Raw genomic sequence first — 24,864 nt, 5'->3', positions numbered from 1 at the left:
CATAGTGTCTGCTGGGAGGTTTATAGAAAATATGTGATCACTCCCGATATAACCTACCGGTAATTGAATTCTATTTCTCTGTGAAAAGCATGTAGCCATTACCTGGGATGAATTCAGTCCCAGCCCAGGGCAGGAAGTAAAAAATGCCAAAGGACTGGATGTAAAAATGTGCCCAGTAGGTTGCATGAGATACTGGCACTGAATTCAGCTAACAGGCAGAACTTCAAATATATACTAGAGTGGATTATACATGATGTCCAGCTAATAGCAAAGTACATCCACAGGCAAACCAAATAACAAATGGAAACCTGTATAAGCTCATCTATCTATTCCCTCTTTTGAGCATTGGATATTGCCTGAGGCTTTTGACCATATAGCCTGCAGATTAGATTAAATACTCACTGTGGAGCAACATTGTAAAATAACTTTTTCTCTCAAATAGACCACAAGTCCATTGATGTCTTCAATACCCGTGTCCTCGGAAATGGGAACCTCATGATCTCTGATGTGAAAGTGCAGCATGCTGGAGTTTATGTCTGTCGAGCAACTATTCCAGGCACACGGAACTTCACAGTTGCAATGGCAACTCTCACTGTGTTAGGTGAGCTTGCTTTGAATTCCATAGTGTGCCAGAACAACCTGCTACTATGTGAAATTTTGTTCTGTACTTGATACTTTAGGCCAAATTCTACCCTCTGTTATACCCATATAGCTGTATTGGTTGCAGTAAGGTCACATGGGTGAAATGCAGTTACTAGATGTGTGGGTGCCATATACTGGTAACTTAAGAATTGTATGGCAGCTTGCTTGCTCTTAAAGACAGTCAGATGTAATGGAGATTTTCCACGTTTGCTATTGAAAGATTAATTTTCTAACAGGAAAAAAAATCTGAGAATGTGTATAAATATATGTAACTCATGTGAATGCTTCATGATCAGCATTTTATACATGGGACTTAATATGATCCATTATATGCACTCATACATGAACTAATATGAAAGTCTTTACTTTCATATGTTACACTTCACACATACAACTTTAAAAAAAAAAGGCATGCTATATATGTATATGAAACACATGTGTGCTTTTCACATGGAGATGTCCACAAGTACTTCACTTGGCCTGATTAGTGCTGCTGCTTCTCTTGGTTTTATCCACACCTTAGATCTGTTGTATTTTTTATTTTTGCGTATTATTTACCTGTAGCACCACCTTCATTTGTGGAATGGCCGGAAAGTTTAACAAGGCCCAGAGCTGGTACTGCCCGTTTTGCATGTCAGGCAGAAGGAATTCCAGCACCCAAAATGTCATGGTTGAAAAATGGAAGAAGGATACACTCCAATGGTAGAATTAAAATGTACAACAGGTGAGATTACCATTATATTATAATTAATGTCATGAAATTTGCAGTAGTTATAAATTGTTGCTATACAGGAGAGAACAGAGTTTTCAAGTAAGTGAATTACAGCTTTCCCAAGTTAATTCAATGTTTGGTTTTACTTCCAAATACTTGAATCTGTCTTTTGATGACACTAGGCAACTACTTCTTGGTAAACAAATAGACACAAATTAGCTTACACATAAATACCACAGCTAAAACCTTCTGTGGATATAGGTCCAGAGTCCTAATCTCTGCTATGCCCGTGTAAAACTAGAATGATTTCATTGACTTCAGTGGAGTTACTCCAGATTTATATTGGTGTAGCAGAAATCAGAATCTGGCCCACAGTTTGAGCTCCTATTTCATTAACTTAGAGTGAGAAATTCTTATTTAAAAAAAAAAAATTAAAGGTAAAAATACTATCAATTACAAAACAGAAAGTACAAGGTTACTAAAGAACAATTTTAGAAATAAAGTGAGCTTGTGAAGATTTTTTTTTTCCCCTTTCTTTTTAATTTCCCTGACTTTGTAGGACACTAGCATTGCAAGTCTGGGTGCTGGCATGGAAGTTTAAGAGCTCCAGAAGAGTCTAATTTTTATGACTAAATATGAATTTATGTTGAGAAAAAATTAATACAAAATGGAGCATGAGATATTTAGAGTAGATTCCTAGAGCGGGGGCAAGAGCCAGGTTGTGGCTTGCATTACATTGAGCTAAGTTATTGTTAGACATGATTTTTTCTTTTTCTTTTTTAATTCAGTAAATTGGTGATTAACCAGATCATTCCTGAAGATGATGCCATTTATCAGTGCATGGCTGAAAATAGCCAGGGGTCTATCCTGTCCCGTGCCAGATTGACTGTAGTTATGTCAGAAGACAGACCCAGTGCTCCTTGTAACGTCCATGCTGAAACAATGTCAAGTTCAGCAATTCTGCTAGCTTGGGAGAGGCCGCTCTATAATTCAGACAAAGTGATTGCATATTCAGTGCACTACATGAAAGCAGAAGGTAAGCAGTGTCAGTCTGAAGTGGATTGTGTAATATTTGTTACAGTCTCATGCATCCAGGGTTTTCTGCAGTAGTTCATCATAGGAAGAGTCTGCCAATAACAAAGATCTCATAAGCTAATTTTGGGGATAAATCACACCCTCCCACATAAAAGCCCACAGGACAGCCAGGTTAAGATGGAAAACTCTGCATGCTTGACCCTACAAAGCTTCTGCCAGATCATTTCATTCATGGGGGTGGGTACATGGCTTACCCCTCCACCTTCTGGATGAAGAATATGGCCTTCATGGCAGGCAAGAGCATTGGTACAGCAGCCCAGTGCCTCCATGTTACTCTTTGAATTTTCGTCTCCCATAGAAACAGGAGCCTCTGCCACATTTCCCTCCCACATTTATGCTAGGCTAGGGAGTATACACCACAAGTAGGTTTCATGTAAGGGCATGTCTATATGAACACTGGGGTGTAAATCTGCCTCATGCTAGCTTGCTGCACACTAATGGGATGTCAGCACTGCAGCAGTGGAGCTGTACCAGTACAGCTGTGCTGCTGCAGGGCATGTGGTGAAGATGCTCTTGCTAATGGGGGAGAGGTCTCCTGTCAGCATAAAAAACCCACCCCCACAAACAGCATAAACTATGTCGGCGGAAGAAGCTCTCCTGCCGACATAGCACTGTGCACACTAGCACTTACATCAGTGTAATTTATGTTGCTCAGGGGGTAGAATATTCACACCCCTGAGTGACATAAGTTTTGCTGATATAGGCAGTAGTGTAGACATAGCCTAAGTGTCTGTGTGGACCATGCTGCTGCACGGTAAAAGTTCCCTGGTGCACTTGATCAACCGGGAGTAGATCAAAGCACATTACAGAACTTTTAGTGGGTGGCAGCAGGGTCCACCCGAATACTTACTGCTTGTAAGGCCAGTGCAAGGTACATTTACATCCCACCTTGCCACGAGCTAAGTGTTCATATAGACAAGCCCTAAGATAATGCTGGCCCCGTGGTTTCACAGGGAGTAGCTTTTCCCCAGATTCATCTCTCCACTGTGGATCCCCAAACCCATGGAGTTTGTGCAACTATAGGGGCTAGACTGAGAGTGGGACAGCTAATGACCAGTTCACTCTATTCCCTTTCCTTTGATAGAATTTTACCCACAGAAGTGGGTTTTCCTCTCCTTTCATCCCCTCCTTGACTAAAGTGGAGATATGTCAGAATCATAGAAGATTAGGGTTGGAAGAGACGTCAGGAGGTCATCTAGTCCAACCCCCTGCTCAAAGCAGGACCAGCCCCAACTAAATCATCCCAGACCCAGACCGACCCAGTGCTCCTTGTAACGTCCATGCTGAAACAATGTCAAATTCAGCAATCCTGCTAGCCGGTATCAGAATTCAGATTTTAAAATTTGCTGAAATAACTCATTATTTAGAGGCTCTGCTGTAGTCTCTAGAATGTTACCTCCTTCCTTTATAAAAAAAAAAAGGTTCGTTAAATAGGGCAGAAGGATGTAACTAGACATTTTCACCTGTTTTTATTCTCTGATAGTGTCTGACAAGTGACTTGAAAATTAGTTAGGTGCATGGATTCAACTAGGCTGCAATATATCTCCTAGGTGTGACTCAGTTTTCTAAGTGCAATGATTGCTTTTTCTGCTTCTATTCAGCAACTAGTTTATTCAAGGGCAGGACTGCAGATGCTTAGCTCTCCATGTGGAATATCGCCTTGCCATCTGGTAGGCAGAAGACCGGAAGGACTGCATAATTACTCTAATACTGATGCAGGAATAGCTGCCTTTGCTTTTGTAAATGGGATGTTCTCAGGACATGAGATGATTTTGTTTGAAGGGAGGAAAGAGCCTTAAAAGATAAGAGGATAGAGAATTGATAAAGTGCAGGAAGTTACCCTAATTTTCAAAATTGCTGAGGAATTAGCCCCACAACTCCCATTCAAATTAAATATGAATGTTAAAGTCATGCTATATAATCTATCTGGGTACTTACGTGGCCTCCATCACTGCAGTATGTGAGGGCTTGGGTAACTTCATGGGGAACTGGGAAGTAATATCTTACTGAATATTTGTACAGGAAGTGCACCAGCTGAGCATCTCTTTGAAGAGATGTGTATCCATTATCCAGCCCCTGGTTAACTGAAAGTCTTACTTATCCAAAGGTCAAACATGTCCCAGAGTTTGAAGCTCACCTGCTGTGATGGTACACAGCTGGGTGGCCTTGGGAAAGCCAAGTGAGCCCTGAGCTCTGCTGGGCCTGTTAGTTCAACTGTCCAAAGGGCTTGCTCATCCCTCCAGACCGTCATGTAATAGCCTTGCTGTATGGAAGGCTGTTGTTTAGCCTTCATATAGATAACCCTTAACACTTACTGGTGCATTTACACTGGGTAACTTTAGCTATGGAAACCAAAATGTAAGTAGAATATGTGCATTTTTACCATCATGTCACAAGCCCTGCTCCAAGTGGGTAGCACCTGTGGACCTGCACCTCTGCAGAAAAACACCATTCAGGTTTTTTTAGTGTAGAAAAAGCATAAGGGTTCAGAAGCTTCTAGGGGTTGTACTTGCTTCAGATACAATTGTTCTCCCAGATGAAAATGTGTGAAACCATTTGAGAACAGGTTACTCCACATCACAGATGTTACTCAAAGCCTGAAAAACTGCCCTGAAAACTGCCTCTGCTTTCATGAGAGAGTGTCATATCAGGCAGTTTGTATTGTTACGGAAGCAGCTGTATATGTGTGTGCCCATACTGCACGGAGAGGGGTGTAAGCTAGCTGCTAGTAAAGAAAATCAGATAGCTTGATAAGCCATTCAGCCCATCATATAGCTAGGGAAGTGACCAGCATAGACTGGACTGCTGAGATCTCTTGTTTGTTTATATCAAAAACTTAAACTCTTTATGCTGTTCATTGAAAATAGTCTACATCGGCATGTGCTCCTATCACTGTTACCCACATCCTTCCTTTCTCCATTCTCCCTGTTTGTTATGCTTACTTATGGAGTCTTGGCCCTGATACTGCAAAGGCTCACAAACGGGCTTGACTTTAATGGGATCAATCATGTGCTTGAAGTTGCTTATGTGCCTAATTTTTCACGGGATCGGGGCACTAGTGTATAAACTCTTTGCAGCTCTGAGATCATTGGAGCCTCTGGGCTTTACTAATGTAAAATAATTAGTAATCATGTGAAACCACTTTAATGTCCTTCTCCTGTTTTCTTTTGCTATATTTGCTCAAATTGTATGTTGTATGTACTGTCATAAAAATCCCATAAGAAAATATCTGTGTTTATATAGGTGTGGGTTTTTTAAGCTTTCCTTAATTAGCAGAAGGATGGAATTTCACATTAATGGTTAGTGTAAAAGTAAGCAAGTCATCCAGTCCTAAAATATCCAGATGAAACAATGTTTTCAGATGGAGCTATCCTAAATTAAACAGATCATCACGATGCTAGTTTAAATAGAAAGTAATATTTTATAATGCACTTAATCATATGCAGTTCCAAAGATTTCCCTCTTCATGTTCACAACATTGTAGGTGGTTATAAACAAGAGATCCCTCCATTCTTTGTTTAATTCCACAAGTCTAGCATTTATAAAATGCACTCTCAAAACTACCTCAACCCCCTTTTGCCCCCAAAGAGGCTAGTGTTTAATAAAGTTGGTTGAAGAAACTAACAGGTGTGTTTTTTGTATTTTTTTTTAAAGCAGAATATTTTACATTCAAATCAGGGGTCATGGTAGCAAGAAGAATAAGAGTCTGATGAGAATGCATGTTGGAGTGTGTTAATTCCTTGTTAGTGATTTAGAAAAGGTACAAAGGGGATACTGATTGTGGTGGAAGGCAAGCCTTGTTCTCTATTATGGCTGTTTCATTAGGACCTCCACATGAGGCCTAGCAATCCATTCAATGAAAGAACAAGTCCTTTTAATTTGAGCTCAAGGATCTTGTTTAGCAGGTCAGAAATCGTGCCATGCAATTCCTAATTAACAAGCCATTAACTAGTCTGTTATGAGATGGTCCTAATCTTGTCTAATTAAAATGCTATCAAGTTAATTCAGAAATGTGGGAAAACTTAACGGTGGAATTTGCCTTTCGTTTTGTTTATAAATTCAATTGTGAAGAGGAGGGGCTGGCTCTTACAGAGTTTTGATTAAGTTGACGTGCATTTGGTGTGAATTGTTTGTTAAGCACAGCAGCTTTCACCAAACCTATTCCACTTTGCAGCTTCTCTGTATAGGAATAAAGCCTGACAAAGACAAGACCTGCTCTATACATTGCTATGCATATTTTAATATGAATTGCTGAGAATTTTTTTACAGCTCATTAAGAAGCAAAACATTTTTGAAGTTCATTCTGTACCAATCCTGTTTTCTTCTTTCTGAATTAAAGAAAAACCCATGTCAATCAAATTTAATAGAATTCCCAGGGCTAAAATGAGATCCTTTGCAGAATGACTTCTTTCTGTTTGTTTTGTTTTTTTAAGTAGAATGGAGCCTCACATTCCTCTGTCTAATATATGAAGGCTCTGTAAATAGATTTTGAAAAAACACACTGGTTCTAAACAAGTAGAATTAAAGATTAGCTACAAATGATAAAGTTATTAGAGCTCGTCTGTTCTGTTACTGTACATTGGACAGAGTTTGTTGTGACTACTCTCTGAAAGGATTTCGGAATAGATTAATGCTATTCAGCATCTTTTATTCAGAAAAAATCCTGAACCACTGTAATTTATAGCAAGACACAGTTACTTCCATTCACAAAAGAACTACATTGTAGGATTTTTATTTTTAAACAACCTTTAACTTGCATGACCACCATCCTGGCAGTAATGGATCATCTTGTGTTAAGAGACTGACAGCAATTTTTGTTTCTGTTAACTCTTGTTTTATTCCAGGTTTAAATAATGAAGAGTATCAAGTGGTTATTGGAAATGACACAACTCATTACATTATTGATGACTTGGAACCAGCCAGCAATTACACCTTTTATATTGTGGCCTACATGCCCATGGGAGCCAGTCAGATGTCAGATCACGTAACTCAGCACACTCTTGAAGATGGTAAGTCAAATAAATATTGTAGAGCAAAATATGCATATTTATTTATTTATTTAAAACAGATGTGCAATGCTATGCTGCTGACATCATTGGGAGTTTTGGGTACAGACAGAATTGAACTGGCCACTGAAATGAATGAGGATAAAAAAACATGCTGTATTACAAAGGGTATATGTATTTTATTCTGAAAGAATATCCTTCATCAAGTGCTGGTCCCCATCTGTATTCCACTCTGGGTTCACATGCGTTCAGGTCTGGAGAATGCTTGCAGGTAGTGTCTGCACTTGTGCCCCTGCTCTCCTCCTGCTCTGCACTGAGGGCATAAGGGGCGGGGTGGGGTGGCCTCTCCAGTTCCTTCTTTCTGCTGCATGACCCGCGTTGGAATCCTCATGTCTTTTCACTTTTTCCTGTAAATATATTCAAAGTGATAAATTACCCTTAGTTAGTGTTAAAATCCACAACGGGGAAGTGTGCTGGAAGACCAGGAGGGGACTTAGATTATGCTGAGGATACTGGGCTTAAAAAACTTTCCCTCATCTCCTGCCCCTGCTTTTTGGTCAGCAGTGACCACCAGTGCTGCCCCAAAGAAGCAGATATCTCCACTAAGTGCAGTATCTGCCACTCTTTTCCCAGCAGAACATGACAGGCACAAGAGCTTTGGCTTTGAAAGCACCTTATGGAGCCCTTAATGGGCTCTAGTCAGACCCAGGTTGGGCAGACCACCCTGTACATTGGTCAGAGTCAGCAAGGAGGGCACCACTGGTACTATGTCTTGACTCCAGAGTGCAGAGGGGGAGGGAACCTGTGGCTGGGCCTCCTAATGAGAGTAGGGAGCACTCTCACAAAAAAAACCAGATCCCCTGCTAGGCCCTCTAAGAGAAGAAATCCTCCACTGGCCCTGTACAAGTCGGGTGAGCCTTCAATCCAAAGCCATTAGGAGTTAGGCCCTTCTACCTGCATGAGCATGTTCAAAAGACTCATAGGAGCAAGACTCCTTCAGCACCAGCCTCTGCATTATCTTCAACACCGATTGCGGTGCCACCTAAAAATAAACGCTGGGTCCTGAAGGACTGGGAACTGCCGGTACTGTCAAAACCTACAAAGTCGGAGACTCATTCAGCACTATGGCCCCTTAAGGAACCACTATCTACACCTACTGTGGTGGTACAGAGTGAAAAGATGCAACCTCTGAAGGTGCTGGTGACTTATACCTCTCCAGAGAATATCTTTGTCCTCCCGGACCCAACATCTTCCTCGTTATTGGGACCAATACTAACCAGGGAGACACACACACCTGCAGGAATCCAGGATTTTGGAAGAAATCTATCCTCTGTCCCATCCATTAGTCACAGTTTTCTCCCAACAGAACCAGCAGCACAGCCAATGGACCCAGATCTGACCTTTGCATCTCTAGGAGAGTCAGATGGACTGGTGGAAGCAGTTTCCCTTCCACCCAGGCAATTCAGCCCAGACAGGGGATTGAGAATCTCCTGGAACCTGCCTTGGCCAATATAGATAGGAAATGTGTGGCTGGATCCAATGCCTTGGGAACCATCCCAGCCTGCTGTTGACCCCTCCTACTGGCTTGCTTGGGACCCTTGGAACCATTACACACATTACCTGGAATCTATCCACTCCAACAGGGAGTCTTACCACCCCTTTCCTCTAAGGGGCCAGGCTGAACTCACGGAAGAAGGGGAATACAAGCTGGTACCATTGGTTCCGATGAAGCGGTCGCTCGAGCCTCTCTGTCTCCTCCTGCTGATCACAGGCAGTTCCAGGAGGTCTTACACAGGGTGGTGGAAGAGTTTAAAAACTCCTTAGGGGAGGTGCAGGACCCTCAACATAAGCTCCTAGATATCCTGCAACCTATGGGCTCCAGGCAAGCTGCATTCCCAGTAAATGAAGCCATACTAGAACAGGCAAGGGATGTATGGCACAAACTAGCTACCTATGTCCCTACCCTGTCAAGGCTGATTCCCCCCTCTGGCACTTCGAGTGCAGAAGGTGGGGGCCAGCAAGGATTCTAAAAATTAACACTGGCCACTCCTGGCTTGTATTAAACTCCCACCATTACAGCTTTTCTCTGACCTTGGATTGGTAAATGCTGCCACCACCCAAGTGCAGAAACCCTTTGAGAGAACAGGAAGGCTCACTTGGGAATTCCTTCCTGTGGAGTAACCTCAAGCCTCCACCCCCACAGGAAGAGCTAAAAAAGAAAACAAAGGAAATGATCTGTTGCCGCCAGCTAATTAAACAACATGTGCACAAACCTCTTAGGACACACAAATCCAATCCTGTTCTTAAAAAAAGGTAAAATTTATTAAAAAATAAAAAGAAAGAAAATACATTTGGAACTTAGGCTTTTTGCTAGATTTAAAAAAAACAATTACAAGGATTAAGCACCAAGAATAGCTCTCTTGAGGTCCATCTTAAAGGTTACAAGCAAAACAAAAGCACCTGGGGTTAGCACAGACGAGTCCACAAGCCATAAAGAAATAAAAGAGAGAACCCTAATCATGTCTTCCTAGACATTTCCTGATCTACTTACATATCTGGGGTTTCAAATGAGTAGTTTCTAGGTATGATCTGGTGATTTTTTTCATACCTGGCCACAGCTTTTTACAGCTTTATAGTTCCAGCCCTGTCTCTACTCTCCAGGAGAACAGCACAGACAGACAAAGGGGAAGTTTTTCCCCAATTTTAAAAAGTTCTAGCCTTCCCATTGGCTCTTTTGGTCAGGTGCCCACTCCCTCCCTTTTACCTATGGACTTTTTAACCCTTTACAGGCAAAGCAAGTAGAGAACAGCTACTAACAGGGATTTTATAGATAACTGGCTTGCTGGGTGCCCATAAAATGGAGCTTCCCCTCCCTTCATTTATCACAAGGGCAGAGAAGTGGTACTTTGTCCTAGCTAAGGGAGTAAGAGTTCTAGTTTACTCACCTTGCCCTGAACTCCTTGGTGGTCCAGGCAGGCACAGAAAAATCGAGGCAACACAGCACCTAAGGGCCATCCTCTCAGATAAGGAAGCCAAGTGTGTCAACCTTATGGGGAGAATGGTGTTTACTTCTGCCAACCTCCAGTGTAGAACCTCAAAGTATCGGCAAGACAGGCTCAGTTTCAAGCCCTTATTGATGAGGGCAGGCTAGTGGCCAGAACTCCTATACAAGCTGCAATTGGTGTGACTGAAATGGCATCAAGATCCAGGACAACCAGCATTTTGAAGTGTTGGAAATCATGGCTACGCTCTTTGTGGTTTCCTGGGAAAGTTTAAAATACTGTTGAGAATTTGCCTTATGATGAGACACGTCTTTTCAGTGAGGAGATGGATGAGTTTTTGCACTCATTGAAAGACTCTAGGGCAACCCTCTACTTCCTGGATATATATACACCTGGCCCAAAGAGAAAATATAATAAACAGCCCTACAAAGCAAGGTCTTTACCACAACCCTTCTTTCCCCAGTGTTCCTATGAGTCACCTTGCAAATAACAGAAAATGCCGAGGCCAAGATACCCTGCACCTATCATTTCATCCACAGCTACCCATCCTCACCCTCCAACCAAGATATATTTTTGACATGATACTATGGAGCTGTGAACCAATATTGATCCCATCTCCATATGATATCCCATTTCAGGAGATACCTAGCAAAAATTTCCCACAATTGGGTGACAATGACAACAGGTGGGTGCTGGACATCATCCATTCTGGATGATCAAGTTTCTCTGTGCACCTCCTCCAAAACCCATTTTCCCCATCCCTTTTTAGGGATCACTCTCACAAGGGGATCTTCCTTCAAGATGTACAGCCTCTTCTTCAGTGAGGAATAATACAGCAGATACTTCCTCGACATCAGGAGAAAAGGGTTCTATTCAAAATATTTCCTAGCCCCAAGAGGAAAGGAGGCTTGAGACCTATTCTCTACCTGCGTCAATTCGACGTTTTTATTCACAAACTGAAATTCCACATGGTTACATTGGCATTAATAATACCATCCCTAGAAAAAGGCACATGGTTCACGACTTTCAGTATGAAAGATGCATACTTTCATGTGGCTATTCACCTCTCTCACAGATGATTGCTTGGATTTGTGATGGGCTCCCACCACTATCACTACAGAGTATTCCAGTTTGGGCTATCTATAGCTCCCAGAGTCTTCACAAAAGTGTTCTCAATAGCAGCAGCTCAGCTTAGACAAGGCAGCTCCACCATCTTCCCATACCTGGATGACTGGCTTCTGACCGGCAGGTCTCTCCTGGAAGTCATAAGAACATAAGAAAGGCCGTACCGGGTCAGACCAAAGGTCCATCTAGCCCAGTATCTGTCTACCGACAGTGGCCAATGCCAGGTGCCCCTGAGGGAGTGAACCTAACAGGCAATGATCAAGTGATCTCTCTCCTGCCATCCATCTCCATCTTCTGACGAACAGAGGCTAGGGACACCATTCTTACCCATCCTGGCTAATAGCCATTTATGGACTTAGCCACCATGAATTTATCCAGTCCCCTTTTAAACATTGTTATAGTCCTAGCCTTCACAACCTCCTCAGGTAAGGAGTTCCACAAGTTGACTGTGCGCTGCGTGAAGAAGAACTTCCTTTTATTTGTTTTAAACCTGCTGCCTATTAATTTCATTTGATGACCCCTAGTTCTTGTATTATGGGAATAAGTAAATAACTTTTCCTTATCCACTTTCTCAACATCACTCATGATTTTATATACCTCTATCATGTCCCCCCTTAGTCTCCTCTTTTCCAAACTGAAGAGTCCTGGCCTCTTTAATCTTTCCTCATATGGGACCCTCTCTAATCCCCTAATCATTTTAGTTGCTCTTTTCTGAACCTTTTCTAGTGCTAGAATATCTTTTTTGAGGTGAGGAGACCACATCTGTACACAGTATTCGAGATGTGGGCGTACCATGGATTTATATAAGGGCAATAATATATTCTCAGTCTTATTCTCTATCCCCTTTTTAATGATACCTAACATCCTGTTTGCTTTTTTGACCGCCTCTGCACACTGCGTGGACATCTTCAGAGAACTATCCACGATAACTCCAAGATCTTTTTCCTGACTCGTTGTAGCTAAATTAGCCCCCATCATATTGTATGTATAGTTGGGGTTATTTTTTCCAATGTGCATTACTTTACATTTATCCACATTAAATTTCATTTGCCATTTTGTTGCCCAATCACTTAGTTTTGTGAGATCTTTTTGAAGTTCTTCACAACCTGCTTTGGTCTTAACTATCTTGAGTAGTTCAGTATCATCTGCAAACTTGGCCACCTCACTGTTTACCCCTTTCTCCAGTTCATTTATGAATAAATTGAATAGGATTGGTCCTAGGACTGACCCTTGGGGAACACCACTAGTTACCCCTCTCCATTCTGAGAATTTACCATTAATTCCTACCCTTTGTTCCCTGTCCTTTAACCAGTTCTCAATCCATGAAAGGACCTTTCCTTTTATCCCATGACAGCTTAATTTACGTAAGAGCCTTTGGTGAGGGACCTTGTCAAAGGCTTTCTGGAAATCTAAGTACACTATGTCCACCGGATCCCCCTTGTCCACATGTTTGTTGACCCCTTCAAAGAACTCTAATAGATTAGTAAGACACGATTTCCCTTTACAGAAACCTTGTTGACTATTGCTCAAGAGTTTATGTTTTTCTATGTGTCTGACAATTTTATTCTTTACTATTGTTTCAACTAATTTGCCCGGTACCGACGTTAGACTTACCGGTCTGTAATTGCCAGGATCACCCCTAGAGCCCTTTTTAAATATTGGCGTTACATTAGCTAACTTCCAGTCATTGGGTACCGAAGTCTTAACGTCAGTCTTGTCACTTCTCTATCTCCAGGTTTACACAGTTTCTCAGGGATGCTAGAAGTCAACCCTAACTCTGATGCATATCATGGTATCTATAGGAGTGGCACTGGATTCAATCATGGCAAGGGCGTACCTCCCCATGGACAAATTTTGGGCCATGGACACACGTGCTGCCCTTGAATCTGTTTGGATATTCCTTACTGTTCTGTTCCATATAGCATCATGTACTTATGATGATGCCATTTGTCAGACTCCACCTCTGTTGCTGGCAAGCTTGGCTCTGAACACTATATACACCGAGTGAGCACAGCATGAATACCATAGTGACAATTCCCTCTGAGGTGAGGGCCTCTCTGGCATGGTGGAAGGACCCTGGGCATGTTGTGTGAAAGTTCCTTTTCTGTCCTCCACACCTAACAAGATTATAAACAGATGCCTCTCTAATAGGCTGGGGAGCCCATATGGGCCATCACACAGCACGAGGCATGTGGATGTCTCGAGAAGCCAGAATGCAATTAAATCTTCTGGAGCTGAGAGCAGTACGAGTGGCTTGCGAAGCATTCCTACCATTCATACATTCCCAGCACATCCTGATAATGTAAGACAACATAACCACTGTTTTCTAAATAAACAAGCAGGGAGGGCACACTCCATCCCCCTCTGAATAGAAGTAGTCAGCTTATGGAACTGGTGCTTACAGAACCACACGTCACTCTATTGGCAGTATACCTCTCAGGAACCCAGAATTTACCGGCAGACAGCATCAGCAGACATTTTGCCACTGATCCCAAGTGGGAGTTACATGATTCATTAGTAAATAGTATCTTCACTCAGTGGAGAACCCCCACTTGGGACCTGTTTGCATCTCAGGCAAACAGGAAGTACAACATATACTGCTACAGGGGAGATGAAGGTCAGTGCTCCATGGGCAGTGCTCTCCTTCTTCCTTAAATCATTTCAGTTATGCTTTCCCTCTCATTCTGCTACTATCTCAGGGTCTATGGAAGATTTGTCTAGACAGGCCACAAGTCATCCTTGTGGCCCAGGTAATTCTGGTTTCCAAGCCTCCTACAAGTATTATTCCATCCACCTATCAGTGTTTGGACCTTTCCAGATATCTAGACCCAGAACAACAACGGGTAAGGCAACTGAACCCCAATGATCTTCATCTCATGACTTGGTGTTTGTTTGGACATTGAGTTCCTGTCCTGAAGCCATGCAAATCATTCTTAACAGCAGAAAAGACTCCATCAGAAAATGTTACCTAGCCTAACGAAACCATATATGCAATCGTAGAATCATAGAAATGTAGGGCTGGAAGGGACCTTGAGGGGTCATCAAGTGCAGCCTCCTGCATTGAGGCAGAACCAAGTAAACCTAGACCATCCCTGATAGCTAAGTTCCCTGTAAGCTGTGCAGCCGTGCGGCATCCTATTTAGCGTTGTGTAGGCACTCAGGGAACCCTGGCGGGGAAGGGGAACCCCTTCCCTGGCTCCAACCTAGCCCGACCCCCAACCTGCCACAGCCATGGCAGCCTGGCTCCAACTATGCCACGGCGGCCCAGACCTGCAGGGGCCAGGAGAGGGGTGCCTATCTTGCGGCCCAGCCCCGGAGCTGCCGCAGTGAGGAGAGGTATCTCTCCCCTGCAGCCCAGCTGCTGCTGTGGGGAAAGAGAGCTGTGGGGAGTCCTCTCTCCCCACCGTAGCCCCAGAGCACCCTCCTGCACCCCAAACCTTTCATCCCTGGCCAAACCCCAGAACTCACACCCTGAGCTGGAGCCCTCCCCCCCCCAACCCTCTGCCCCAGCCCTGAGCTTCTCATCCCTGGCTCCATCCCAGAGCCTGCACCCCCAGCCAGAGTCCTCACACCCCTGTACCCCAACCCTGTGTCCCAGTCCTGAGCCCCCACCCACGCTCTGAACCCCTCAGCCCCACCTCCACCACATGAATTTTGTTACGTGTCACACATCACCTCCGTATTGGTGCACATAATAAAATTCATTCCGCACATGGGTGGGAAAAATTCGAGGGAACACTGCCTGACAGGTGTTCTTAAAAACCTCCAGTGATCAAGATTCCACTGCCTCCCTTAGAAGCCTATTCCAGAGCTTAATTTCCCTTATAATAAGAAAATGTTGCTAATATCTAACCTAAATTTCCCTGGCTGCAGATTAAGCCCATTACTTGTGTCCTACCTTCAAGGGACATGGAGAACAATTGATCCCCGTTCTCTTTGTCACAGCTCTTAACATATTTGAAGACTCTTACCAGGTCCGCCTTCAGTCGTCTTTTCTCAAGACTAAAGTTTTTTAAACCTTTCCTCGTAGGTCAGGTTTTCTAAACCTTTTGCCATTTTATATCTAAACCTTTTAATCATTATTTTTGCTCTCCTCTGGATATCTCCAGAGACCGTCCAAAATAGCAGGACTATCTACTGTCTTCTTACCCTCAAGACAAAGTGCCTTTTCCCTAGCTCTCTACAGGTTCACCTGGTGGCAATTAGGCACCCAACCACAAATAGTTTTTGGATCTTTACCCATCAAGTAACAGCCAGTTACCTGATGCCTGATAGAACCTCTCTGCCAGTAAAGAACCCCTCACTGGGGCAGGTACCTCTTTTATTTTGCTAGTAGCAAGAGATTAATTGTTCACTCACGCAGAATCTGTATTGTTCACAAACATCTGAAATGATCAGATATGTAACCAAAACTGTAAATTCACTGCATTTTCTTTAGCTTTGAATGGAAATCCATTCCTACCTAAAAGGATATAAAAAAAATGAAGGACTTTTATTCTTTGAGTGGAATGTGTTTCTTGTTAAGATCTCAAATGTTGAGAAAAGACTCCCTATTTCCTATGAACTGAGATCTAGTTAACATGTACACCTTATTGCTGCAACAAAAATGTGCTCATTTTGGACCCAAATGCTGTTACAGTCAACTCCTATTGAAATTAGTAGGAGACGAAGGTACTGAGTATCTTCTAGGATCAGGTTTATTATGGTCACTACTGTATACAGAAGGTATAAATATAACCAATTTCAGGTTATTTAAAAAAGAAATAAATTGGATTCACCAGACTTTCTTTGGTTGGCAGTCCAATAATATTCCAGGGAAATTTTACTGAAGGGCACAGTAATAAGACAGTTGCTTAAGGGGTTTGTGTTTGTTTGTTTGTTTAAGTTTTTTTCATACATCAAGCTTTGAAAACTTTATTTCCTTTATTTTTAGTTCCTTTGAGAGCTCCTGAAATCAGTTTGACAAGTCGAAGTCCCACAGATATTCTCATCTCCTGGCTGCCGATCCCAGCCAAATACAGGCGAGGCCAAGTGGTCTCGTACCGTGTGTCTTTTCGCCTCAATGCAGAAAGCACTATCCAGGTTCTGGAGCTTCCAGGGACCACAAATGAGTATCTCCTGGGAGGCCTGAAGCCCGATAGTGTCTACTTGGTTCGTATTACTGCAGCGACGAGGATAGGCTGGGGAGAAGCCTCTCTGTGGACTTCCCATCGGACCCCCAAAGCCACAAGTGTGAAAGGTGATTTTCTTTTCCTCAAATCCCTTGGATAAAAGTTCAGCGTGGGCCTGGTCCAGATCTTATTAAAGAAAATGGAAAGACTCCAACTGACTTCAGTGTGGACCAGACCACTGTTAGAAGTTCTGAATTTTTATTTAGTGAACTTCAGATGATGATTTCCTGCCATGTTGTGCAGATTTGAAATGCAGTATTTTTCTGGGTGGGGGAGAGGGTAGGTGTTTTTGTGTTTTGTTTTTGTTTTTGTTTTTTGTTTTTTTTGCGTTTTGAGTGCTGCAGCAGATATTGTGTTTTGTGTGTGGAATCTCTAGAGCTCAAGCTACTCAACCTACTGGGTGTTTCAATCAATTAATTAATTTAGACCAGTCTTGCTTTTGAGGCACAATTTGAACTATACCTAACTATTGTAATTAATCTGTACTATGTGAGGCCTTTTGCATGGTGTTAAAGGCAAAGAGCTGATCTGTCACTGTGTTGGTCTTAGTTCTTTTCATATTTGATATTTACAAGTTTGACATTTAATTTTAGGGGTCTTTAAGCCATGTTTCTAAGCCAGAGGCAGCTCAAGCATGTTAGCATTTGGTCTCCTTACCAATGATGTTGAAGTCTCTTGCATAAATATTATTTTAAAAATGGAGTGCAAAAAATTGTGATTGCAAATCAGGGAATTTACACATACCAGCTGTGCATGTGGCTACTTGAAGTGAATACATCAATATAGTTACATTTGTGCCCATATTTTTCTGCATATGCCAGTCAGCCTCATTTTTTGATCCACTAGTCCTCAATCTGACCCACGGTGTTTTACTGTAGTGTAAGTCAAGCTTATTACTCAGTAATAGCACTTATGAAAGCATTAAACTTCAGCAAGAATATGATATTCAAAAACTTGTAGGTTTTTGTGTAAAGGTTTATTTCTTAAATGTACTTAATGAGGCAGTAGCCTAGACCACATTTGGCATTGGGGGTTGTAATCATTTATTAAATTCTTATGCTTGGGGCAGAGGGGAAGTAGGAGGTTATTATAGAATCACAGAAATGGAGGGCTGGAAGGGACTGCAAGAGGTCTTCACAAATCCATGCTGGCTATTCCTTATAACTCTGTTATCCTCGAGGTGTTTACAAATTGATTGTTTAATAATTTGTTCTAGTATTTTTCCAGGTATTGAAGTTAGGCAGACTGTTTTAGAATTCCCTGGGTCCTCTTTGTTCACCTTTGTAAAGATAGTACTGTGTTTGCCCTTCTCCAGTCCTCTGGGACATCATCTATCCTCCATGAGTTCTTGAATATAATTGCTAACAGTTCCAAGATTGTTTCAGCTAGTTCCTTAAGTACCCTAGGATGAATTTCATCAGGCCTTGCTGACTTGAATACATCTAACCCAGTGTTTCCCAAACTTGGGACGCTGCTTGTGTAGGGAAAGCTCCTGGTGGGCCGGGCCAGTTTGTTTACCTGCCATATCCGCAGGTTCGGCTGATCACAGCTCCCACTGGCCGCGGTTCGCTGCTCCAGGCCAATGGGGGCTGCGGGAAGAGGCGGCCAGGAAATCCCTTGCAGCGACCCCTGTTTGAGAAACCCTAAACTAGCACGTTAGAATAGTATTTAAATAAAATTCAGCGCTTTTTCTATAGTGTCTGCTCAGGAAAGTGCTCTGATATCACAGTGATGAGTGTGTGGCAAAGCCGTGGTAGCTAAAACTCTTTCCTTTACATTTCTCTAGCAGTAGTTGATTTTGACCAGTAATGGGGGTGGTTAAACTGGATCTTGGCATTATCCGGAGACTTTCAACTGCTCTGCCTTCAACTCTCTGCCTTCTGCATCTCAGAACAAGTGTATATATTCTTGATGTATAATGCAACACTTCCTTCTTCCCCCACCCCCGCTTAACCTTCTTGAACAAGTTATCAATTATTCCAGCTCTGAATAATTTTAAAACATGAGTAGTGACTGTTTCATTTTTATAGATAGACAACAAAGTTTAATCTGGACTTAATCTGTGCTCGGTCAAATGCATTTTGTGGGGACTTTAGTTTAAAGCAAAACTAAAATAACCTAACTCAAAGTTTAATTCTCCATTACAAAGTGACCCTTTCTGCAAGATAGCCCAGTTTGATATGCTTTTAGATAGATGGTATAGATAAGGCTGGCCTATGTTATATAGTATCAATTACATAATTGTACAGCTGGGTTGGAACCAGAACCCCAGTTCTGAATAATCTTGAGCTTTGGGGTTTGAAATGTTGAATCTTGAAGAAATGTGTTTGCAAGAATTGTTTATTTCTAATATATTAAAAGCTATAATTTCTTACCCTAGCACCAAAGTCTCCTGAGCTGAGTTTGGAACCACTGAACTGTACAATCATTACAGTGAGGTGGCATCAGGACTCTGAGGATACAGCAACTATTGAAGGGTACAAATTGTACTACAAGGAAGAAGGCCAGCAGGAGAATGGACCAGTTCTACTGGATGCCAGTGACCTTGTGTATACTCTCAGTGGTTTGGGTGAGTACATGCATTAATTGTCTTTTCCATACTTTGTCAGGCAAAAATGACACACCCCAGAACACAGAAAATCAAGTCAAATGACATCTAAATAGGAGCTGAAAGCTTTTTTAACTTTTAGGATCATACCATAACATTCTGTATGAGACAGCAAGATTAGGTTAGGTCACTTATTTCCCCAGTAATAGAAATCTTAAGTCTGAGCTACATTGCTGTCAAAGTAATCCAGTGCGTGAATATATATTTACCTGCTTTAAACAAAATTAGATAAATTTGTCACCATGTATAATTGGGAATATAAATTTGCCAGGTCACTTATCAGAATCTTTGAAATAGTTTTGTCCAGCAATCTATAAGGGATACAAGTCACTTTCTGAATGGAAATCTGCTTTTATAAGTTCTTTGTAACTGGTCTATTAGAATTGGAAAATTACTACAAAGGATCTAGGATTTATCTCTTTCCTATTTCTAGCAATGTGTTGACTACCAACAGTTGGCTCAGCATAGTACAGTTTTAGTGCCCAATCCTGCAAATACTTGCTAGTAGGCACGGTACTTACTATCGTGCGTCATCCCATTAGTACCATAAACTGTAAGCATTTGCATGATTGGGTATAGAAAAGAAGACGCAGGGCCTGATCCAAAGCCTGTTGAAGTCAACTAGAGTCTTCCCACTGATTGTTCTTAGTGGACTTTGGATTAGACCCACAGTTCCTTGCCTACAGCGCTTATAGTCAATGTCAGTCATAAACACACAGTTCAAACAAGCGAAGTAGAGACATAGGTTGAAGGTGCCCCTGTTTATTGATGCAACAGAGGGGTTCAAATTTTCTTTAAAGATGTGGTCTGTAGTAAAATCTGCAAAATCACTGCAAGGCTTGACACTTCGTGTTTTTAATGTGTCAAGATGGTTTACTTTTACTTCAGACAGGATGGAGAATTAATCTTGACTAAATTATCAAAATTGACCTGTAGTCTTAACTAGGTCAAATGGCCTCTTGACCACAGCCTGATTTTCTTATCTGTTATATATAGCCCAGACACAATGTTAGGGAGAGACTGAGGAAAGCATTCTGCTCTGTTAACTGGACAACTGACCATCTGCAACCACTTCTAGCCAGAGCATCTGGCAGCAGCTGACTGTTTAACAGAGCAGTGAGACAAAAAGAGAGTAGTTTAGGAGGACATGGTGTTTCTGTGTCTTAAGAGGTAAATTCTTTTTTCTTTTGTCTTCTCATTATGCAGTTGACAAAACTATATTCCAAACATCTGTAAACTTATTGACTCTGCAGCCCTTTTCACATAGAATTTCTTAGTTCAACAATTTTCCTCTGATCGGATGTGTTTCGTAGAATGATGCAAACAAAATATTTTGCCCACACACATTTTTTCCATTAAAGTGTCATCTCTGATGGTTTCTTTTACTAATAAGCATTTAGGGAGAAGTGGAAACTTCTTAGACAAATCAAATCTGCACATGTGAAATCTGCAGTTTGCCAGATTGTCGCCCAAATTTTTTAAATTATAGATGTGCAAAAATTCACATTCACAATTTGTGCATGCTGTCACAGTAATTGAACACACGTGGTTTTGAAAATATGGGCCTGCATCACTCTAACTTACTTACAAGTATCTAAAACTGGTGACATTATGGCTCAGATTCAGGTTATATAGAATCATAGACTATCAGGGTTGGAAGGGACCTCAGGAGGTCATCTAGTCCAACCCTCTGCTCAAAGCAGTACCAATCCCCAGACAGATTTTTGCCCCAGATCCCTAAATGGCCCCCTCAAGGATCAAACTCACAACCTTGGGTTTAGCAAGCCAATGCTCAAACCATGAATCTTTCCTCTCCACCTCTCCCCCATCCATCATCTACGCTGCCATAGGATGGATGTATTGATTGCATAGTATTCTTCAAGAACATTCAGAGTAAGTGCTAGTGTGCTGATTTTTAGCAACTTGTGGCTAAAGATTTATTGAATGTGCCTTTCAAAGATAGACATTCTTCTTTTTTTCCCTTACCATCTAAGAGAAACATCCAAGTCACGAAGTGCTGCATTTTCAAAGGGTTTTCCATTTGGCCTGTGAAATTTTACTTAGGCAGTTTTTCACACCTAAGTTTTTTACACTTGCTGAAGCTCAGGGTAGTTCTGCTCAAATTTCAGTAGTTACTGTAGATGCCAGACCACTTGATTTGCATTCACACACAAGCTGCATGCTTCAAATTTTGTGAACACTTAACTTTTATCCTGTCAACAGTACATGAGCAAATACTTTTGTTTACAGATGCATGTTTAGAGGATGATTCTAATATTATGCCCTGCAGTGTATGAAACCACAGAGAATTTAATCTCCAGGAGTAGACCCCCACCCAATAAAGGAAAGAATTGGTTCTTCATTTGTTGGATTTTACATGAGTAATCACAATCATTCTTGACAACGTTATTTCATTTCTGTTGCTAATTAAAATATCACTTCAGATAATTAGTTATGTGTTCATGTAATAACGAACTTGTAGGGAATTTGCTTTGCTGTACCTGGCAATATTGAGACAAATCACTCTTTAACCCATCTCCCCAGATTATCTGTTTACGGTAAACGGAATCTTAGTGGACCAGACGGCAGCTTAGAAAACTAATGTTCTCCCAACCATTTGTCTCTCCTAAGGACATGTTTTAAGGTGGTTCTCAATAAATATCAGTGGTTTAAGGGACCTTCAGTAACTTCAAAATGAGTTGTAGGCATTGATAGGACATTGGAGATATATGAGATCACAAGGGAAAGGGCATGTCGAATCAGCAGTCTCAGGCAAGTTACATAATTTGGTCAATAAAAGGGTTATTCCCAAATTGAGTGAATACATGGACGCTTGTACATGTCATGATATTTGTCCTTTCCCGCGATTATGTACTTACCAGCAGCAGAGAATACAAAGGACAAGTAACGCCAGAACCTGGCAATGCTTCAGTAGCAACAGGCAATGCAGGAGGTTTTAGTGCTGGCTTCGAATCTCTTTCTCTCCCCTATCCCCTTTCTTGCTCTCTCTCTCTTCCCCCTGTCCTATTTTGGAGTGACCGCCAGATATTATTTTATTTTCTCTTTTGCTTCTTATTTCCCCCCCTTGCAAATAAGCACCTAATGAATTTTTTAGGAATCAGGAGCTGTGACATGATCTAATGGGACAAACAATAGGTGTAGCCCCGTATGGGACTTGTGCCTCTGGGTGAAATTGTGTGGCTTTGCACTATTCTGGGCCTAGGTATTGATATGCACTAAAGCATTTGAAAACTGGAAAACCATGCATATTATGTTGTGCATCTCCACACACACGTATGAACTATATTGGCATGTAAATGTCATTGTCTGCTGATAAAATTCTATTTGATAGCCCATTCCTATGAAGTTAATTTACTTCAGACTTTGCCATTGCCCTCTTATTTTAGTCCATACTGATCTCCATCCTACGCAAATGATGTTCTCACATTTATTTGTAAATCACTTATTTCAGACAAGAAGATCATGACACAGGATTTATAGGAAATGTTACTTATGCTAGAAATTTAATCCCATATCCCTCTAAGCTTCCTGTGAATATTTTTTTGTATCCCAGGTCCTATTCATGGCAGAAGGTGAGGGATACCTTAATTCTCAAAAACCTTAATACCTACTATCAGAGGGGTAGCCGTGTTAGTCTGGATCTGTAAAAGCAGCAAAGAATCCTGTGGCACCTTATAGACTAACAGACGTTTTGGAGCATGAGCTTTCGTGGGTGAATACCCACTTCGTTGGATGCAAGACCGACTGTAATTTTCACTGTAATTTCTTTCATTCTAACTCAAACTTTTGACTTCTTCCTATTATATACATTTAGAACACAAAAGTAAAATGAACAATAGCCTATGATTCCTTAATAATAGGCTGTTGGATTGTAATAACAATGTTAACTATCCCTGTGTCTCTCTCCCTAGTTATTGGTATGTCTTGAAGGTTGTTTTTCAATCCTGAGTTAGAGCCCTTAAGTACCGACGTTGTGGAGAGCCTGTTTGTATAGACTGATTTGTAGAAATTTGAAGGTATGTTGTCCAGATTTAACAGCGTTTTAGGAAAACGAATTCTGTACAGAAAGTGTTTCAGGATAGAAGGCAGTATAGAGACGATCAGCTGTAACTTTTGTGCTTCAAAGAAGTTTCTTGTATTGTTTTTTTATTTCTGTTAAGTTAACCATTGATACACTATGTTCTTGGACATCATTAATGCAGATGCAAATAGGTAACTCCAAGACACCTTGAATTTGCTGACACTATATATGTATCTGGAGTATTGAAAAAAAGACAAAACTGAAACCTGCTAATTTGTAACACTGATGTAGGTGTTTTGGGGTTATTTTTAGCCTACCTGGAATGCAGATTTTCAGGAATATGGATTATTTGACACCAGATTACACTAAAGACCATTGGAATAGGCTGGTTTCTGATTGGCTTTTTGGCTCTAGAGTTTCATCTTCTTACTTTTCATAAATCTAACTCTAGGCTACTTTGCAGCGGCTGTATTTATCAGCCTGGCACTTTCCTCTTCTGCCAGGTGTAGAGTTTGATTCCCAAACTGGGTCTCTTTCACTTTAGCCCTGGTCTACACTTAAAATTTTGGTCAAAAAATTCACACCTGTGAGAGATGTAGCTATGCTGACCTAGCCCCCAGTGTAGATGCAGCTAGGGGGACAGAAGAATGCTTCCATTAACCTAGCTACCATAGCTCAGAGAGGTAGGGTTCCTGTCCTGGCAGAAAAGCCCCTTCGGTCTGTGTAGGGTGCAACTACACTATGGGGTATGCCAACATAGTTATGGCACAGTAGCTGTGCTCGTATAGTTACTATAGTGCAGACACACCCTCATGCCAATGTGGTTTGGGTGTGTCACAGAAGAGAGGTACTTTTGTGGCTGTGGAAGCAAGCAAAGAATAGACAAGCTGTGTCCTCACCTATGTCTGTGATGCAAAGCCTATCTGTGCATGGAAAGCATTTCACTTTCCTGCTCGAGGGTCAATGTTACACACTGCAAAGTCAGAGGGAGTCTCCTTTTCACAGGAAGAATGTTGGCTGAACTCGTATGATGATTATTGAGTAATATTTTAAAGTCAGTTCTTTGGGAGTGGCACCAGTGTGCCAGGTGGAGGGACAGAGGAATGCTTGGAATTGGGATGCCAACAAGAGAGAGGTTAAATGTTAAACATGTTAAGATTGATTAATATTAAATGTCACTTCAAATTCTCTCTCTCTCTCTCTTTTTCTCATTCTCATATTGTTTCCCACCATATGTTGCCAGACTAGACCTCCTGCCCCAGTGTAGGTCTGCCCAGTCACCCCTATTTATTTTTAACTGGATTATTTGCCATGATAGTCACCATGTATATGGAATTAAACATTCTGACCGGTTCCATGCCTGTCACTCTCAAAATAAATATCCCCAGCTTCATGGCAACATTTGTTTATGTTAATGGTCTTGGCATTTATTTTTCAGCAGCAGACTGTTTCCTAGTTCCA

At 41.6% G+C, this 24,864-nt stretch overlaps 1 protein-coding gene across 1 annotated transcript in view; it reads left to right on the top strand.

The window, feature by feature from the left end:
• Nucleotides 1-24,864, top strand: part of PRTG (protogenin) — a 120,897-nt gene that overhangs the window by 61,546 nt on the left and 34,487 nt on the right. Inside the window, exons 6-11 of the mRNA XM_044980810.1 lie at nt 443-601; nt 1,207-1,366; nt 2,143-2,390; nt 7,294-7,458; nt 16,516-16,821; nt 19,134-19,322. Of these exons, the coding sequence (XP_044836745.1) occupies nt 443-601; nt 1,207-1,366; nt 2,143-2,390; nt 7,294-7,458; nt 16,516-16,821; nt 19,134-19,322 (1,227 nt within the window). The remainder of the gene's footprint in view (nt 1-442; nt 602-1,206; nt 1,367-2,142; nt 2,391-7,293; nt 7,459-16,515; nt 16,822-19,133; nt 19,323-24,864) is intronic.

Source organism: Mauremys mutica, chromosome 11 (assembly GCF_020497125.1).
Source record: "Mauremys mutica isolate MM-2020 ecotype Southern chromosome 11, ASM2049712v1, whole genome shotgun sequence".
Lineage (NCBI taxonomy): Eukaryota > Metazoa > Chordata > Testudines > Geoemydidae > Mauremys > Mauremys mutica.
This window is presented reverse-complemented; position numbering and strand designations above follow the sequence as displayed.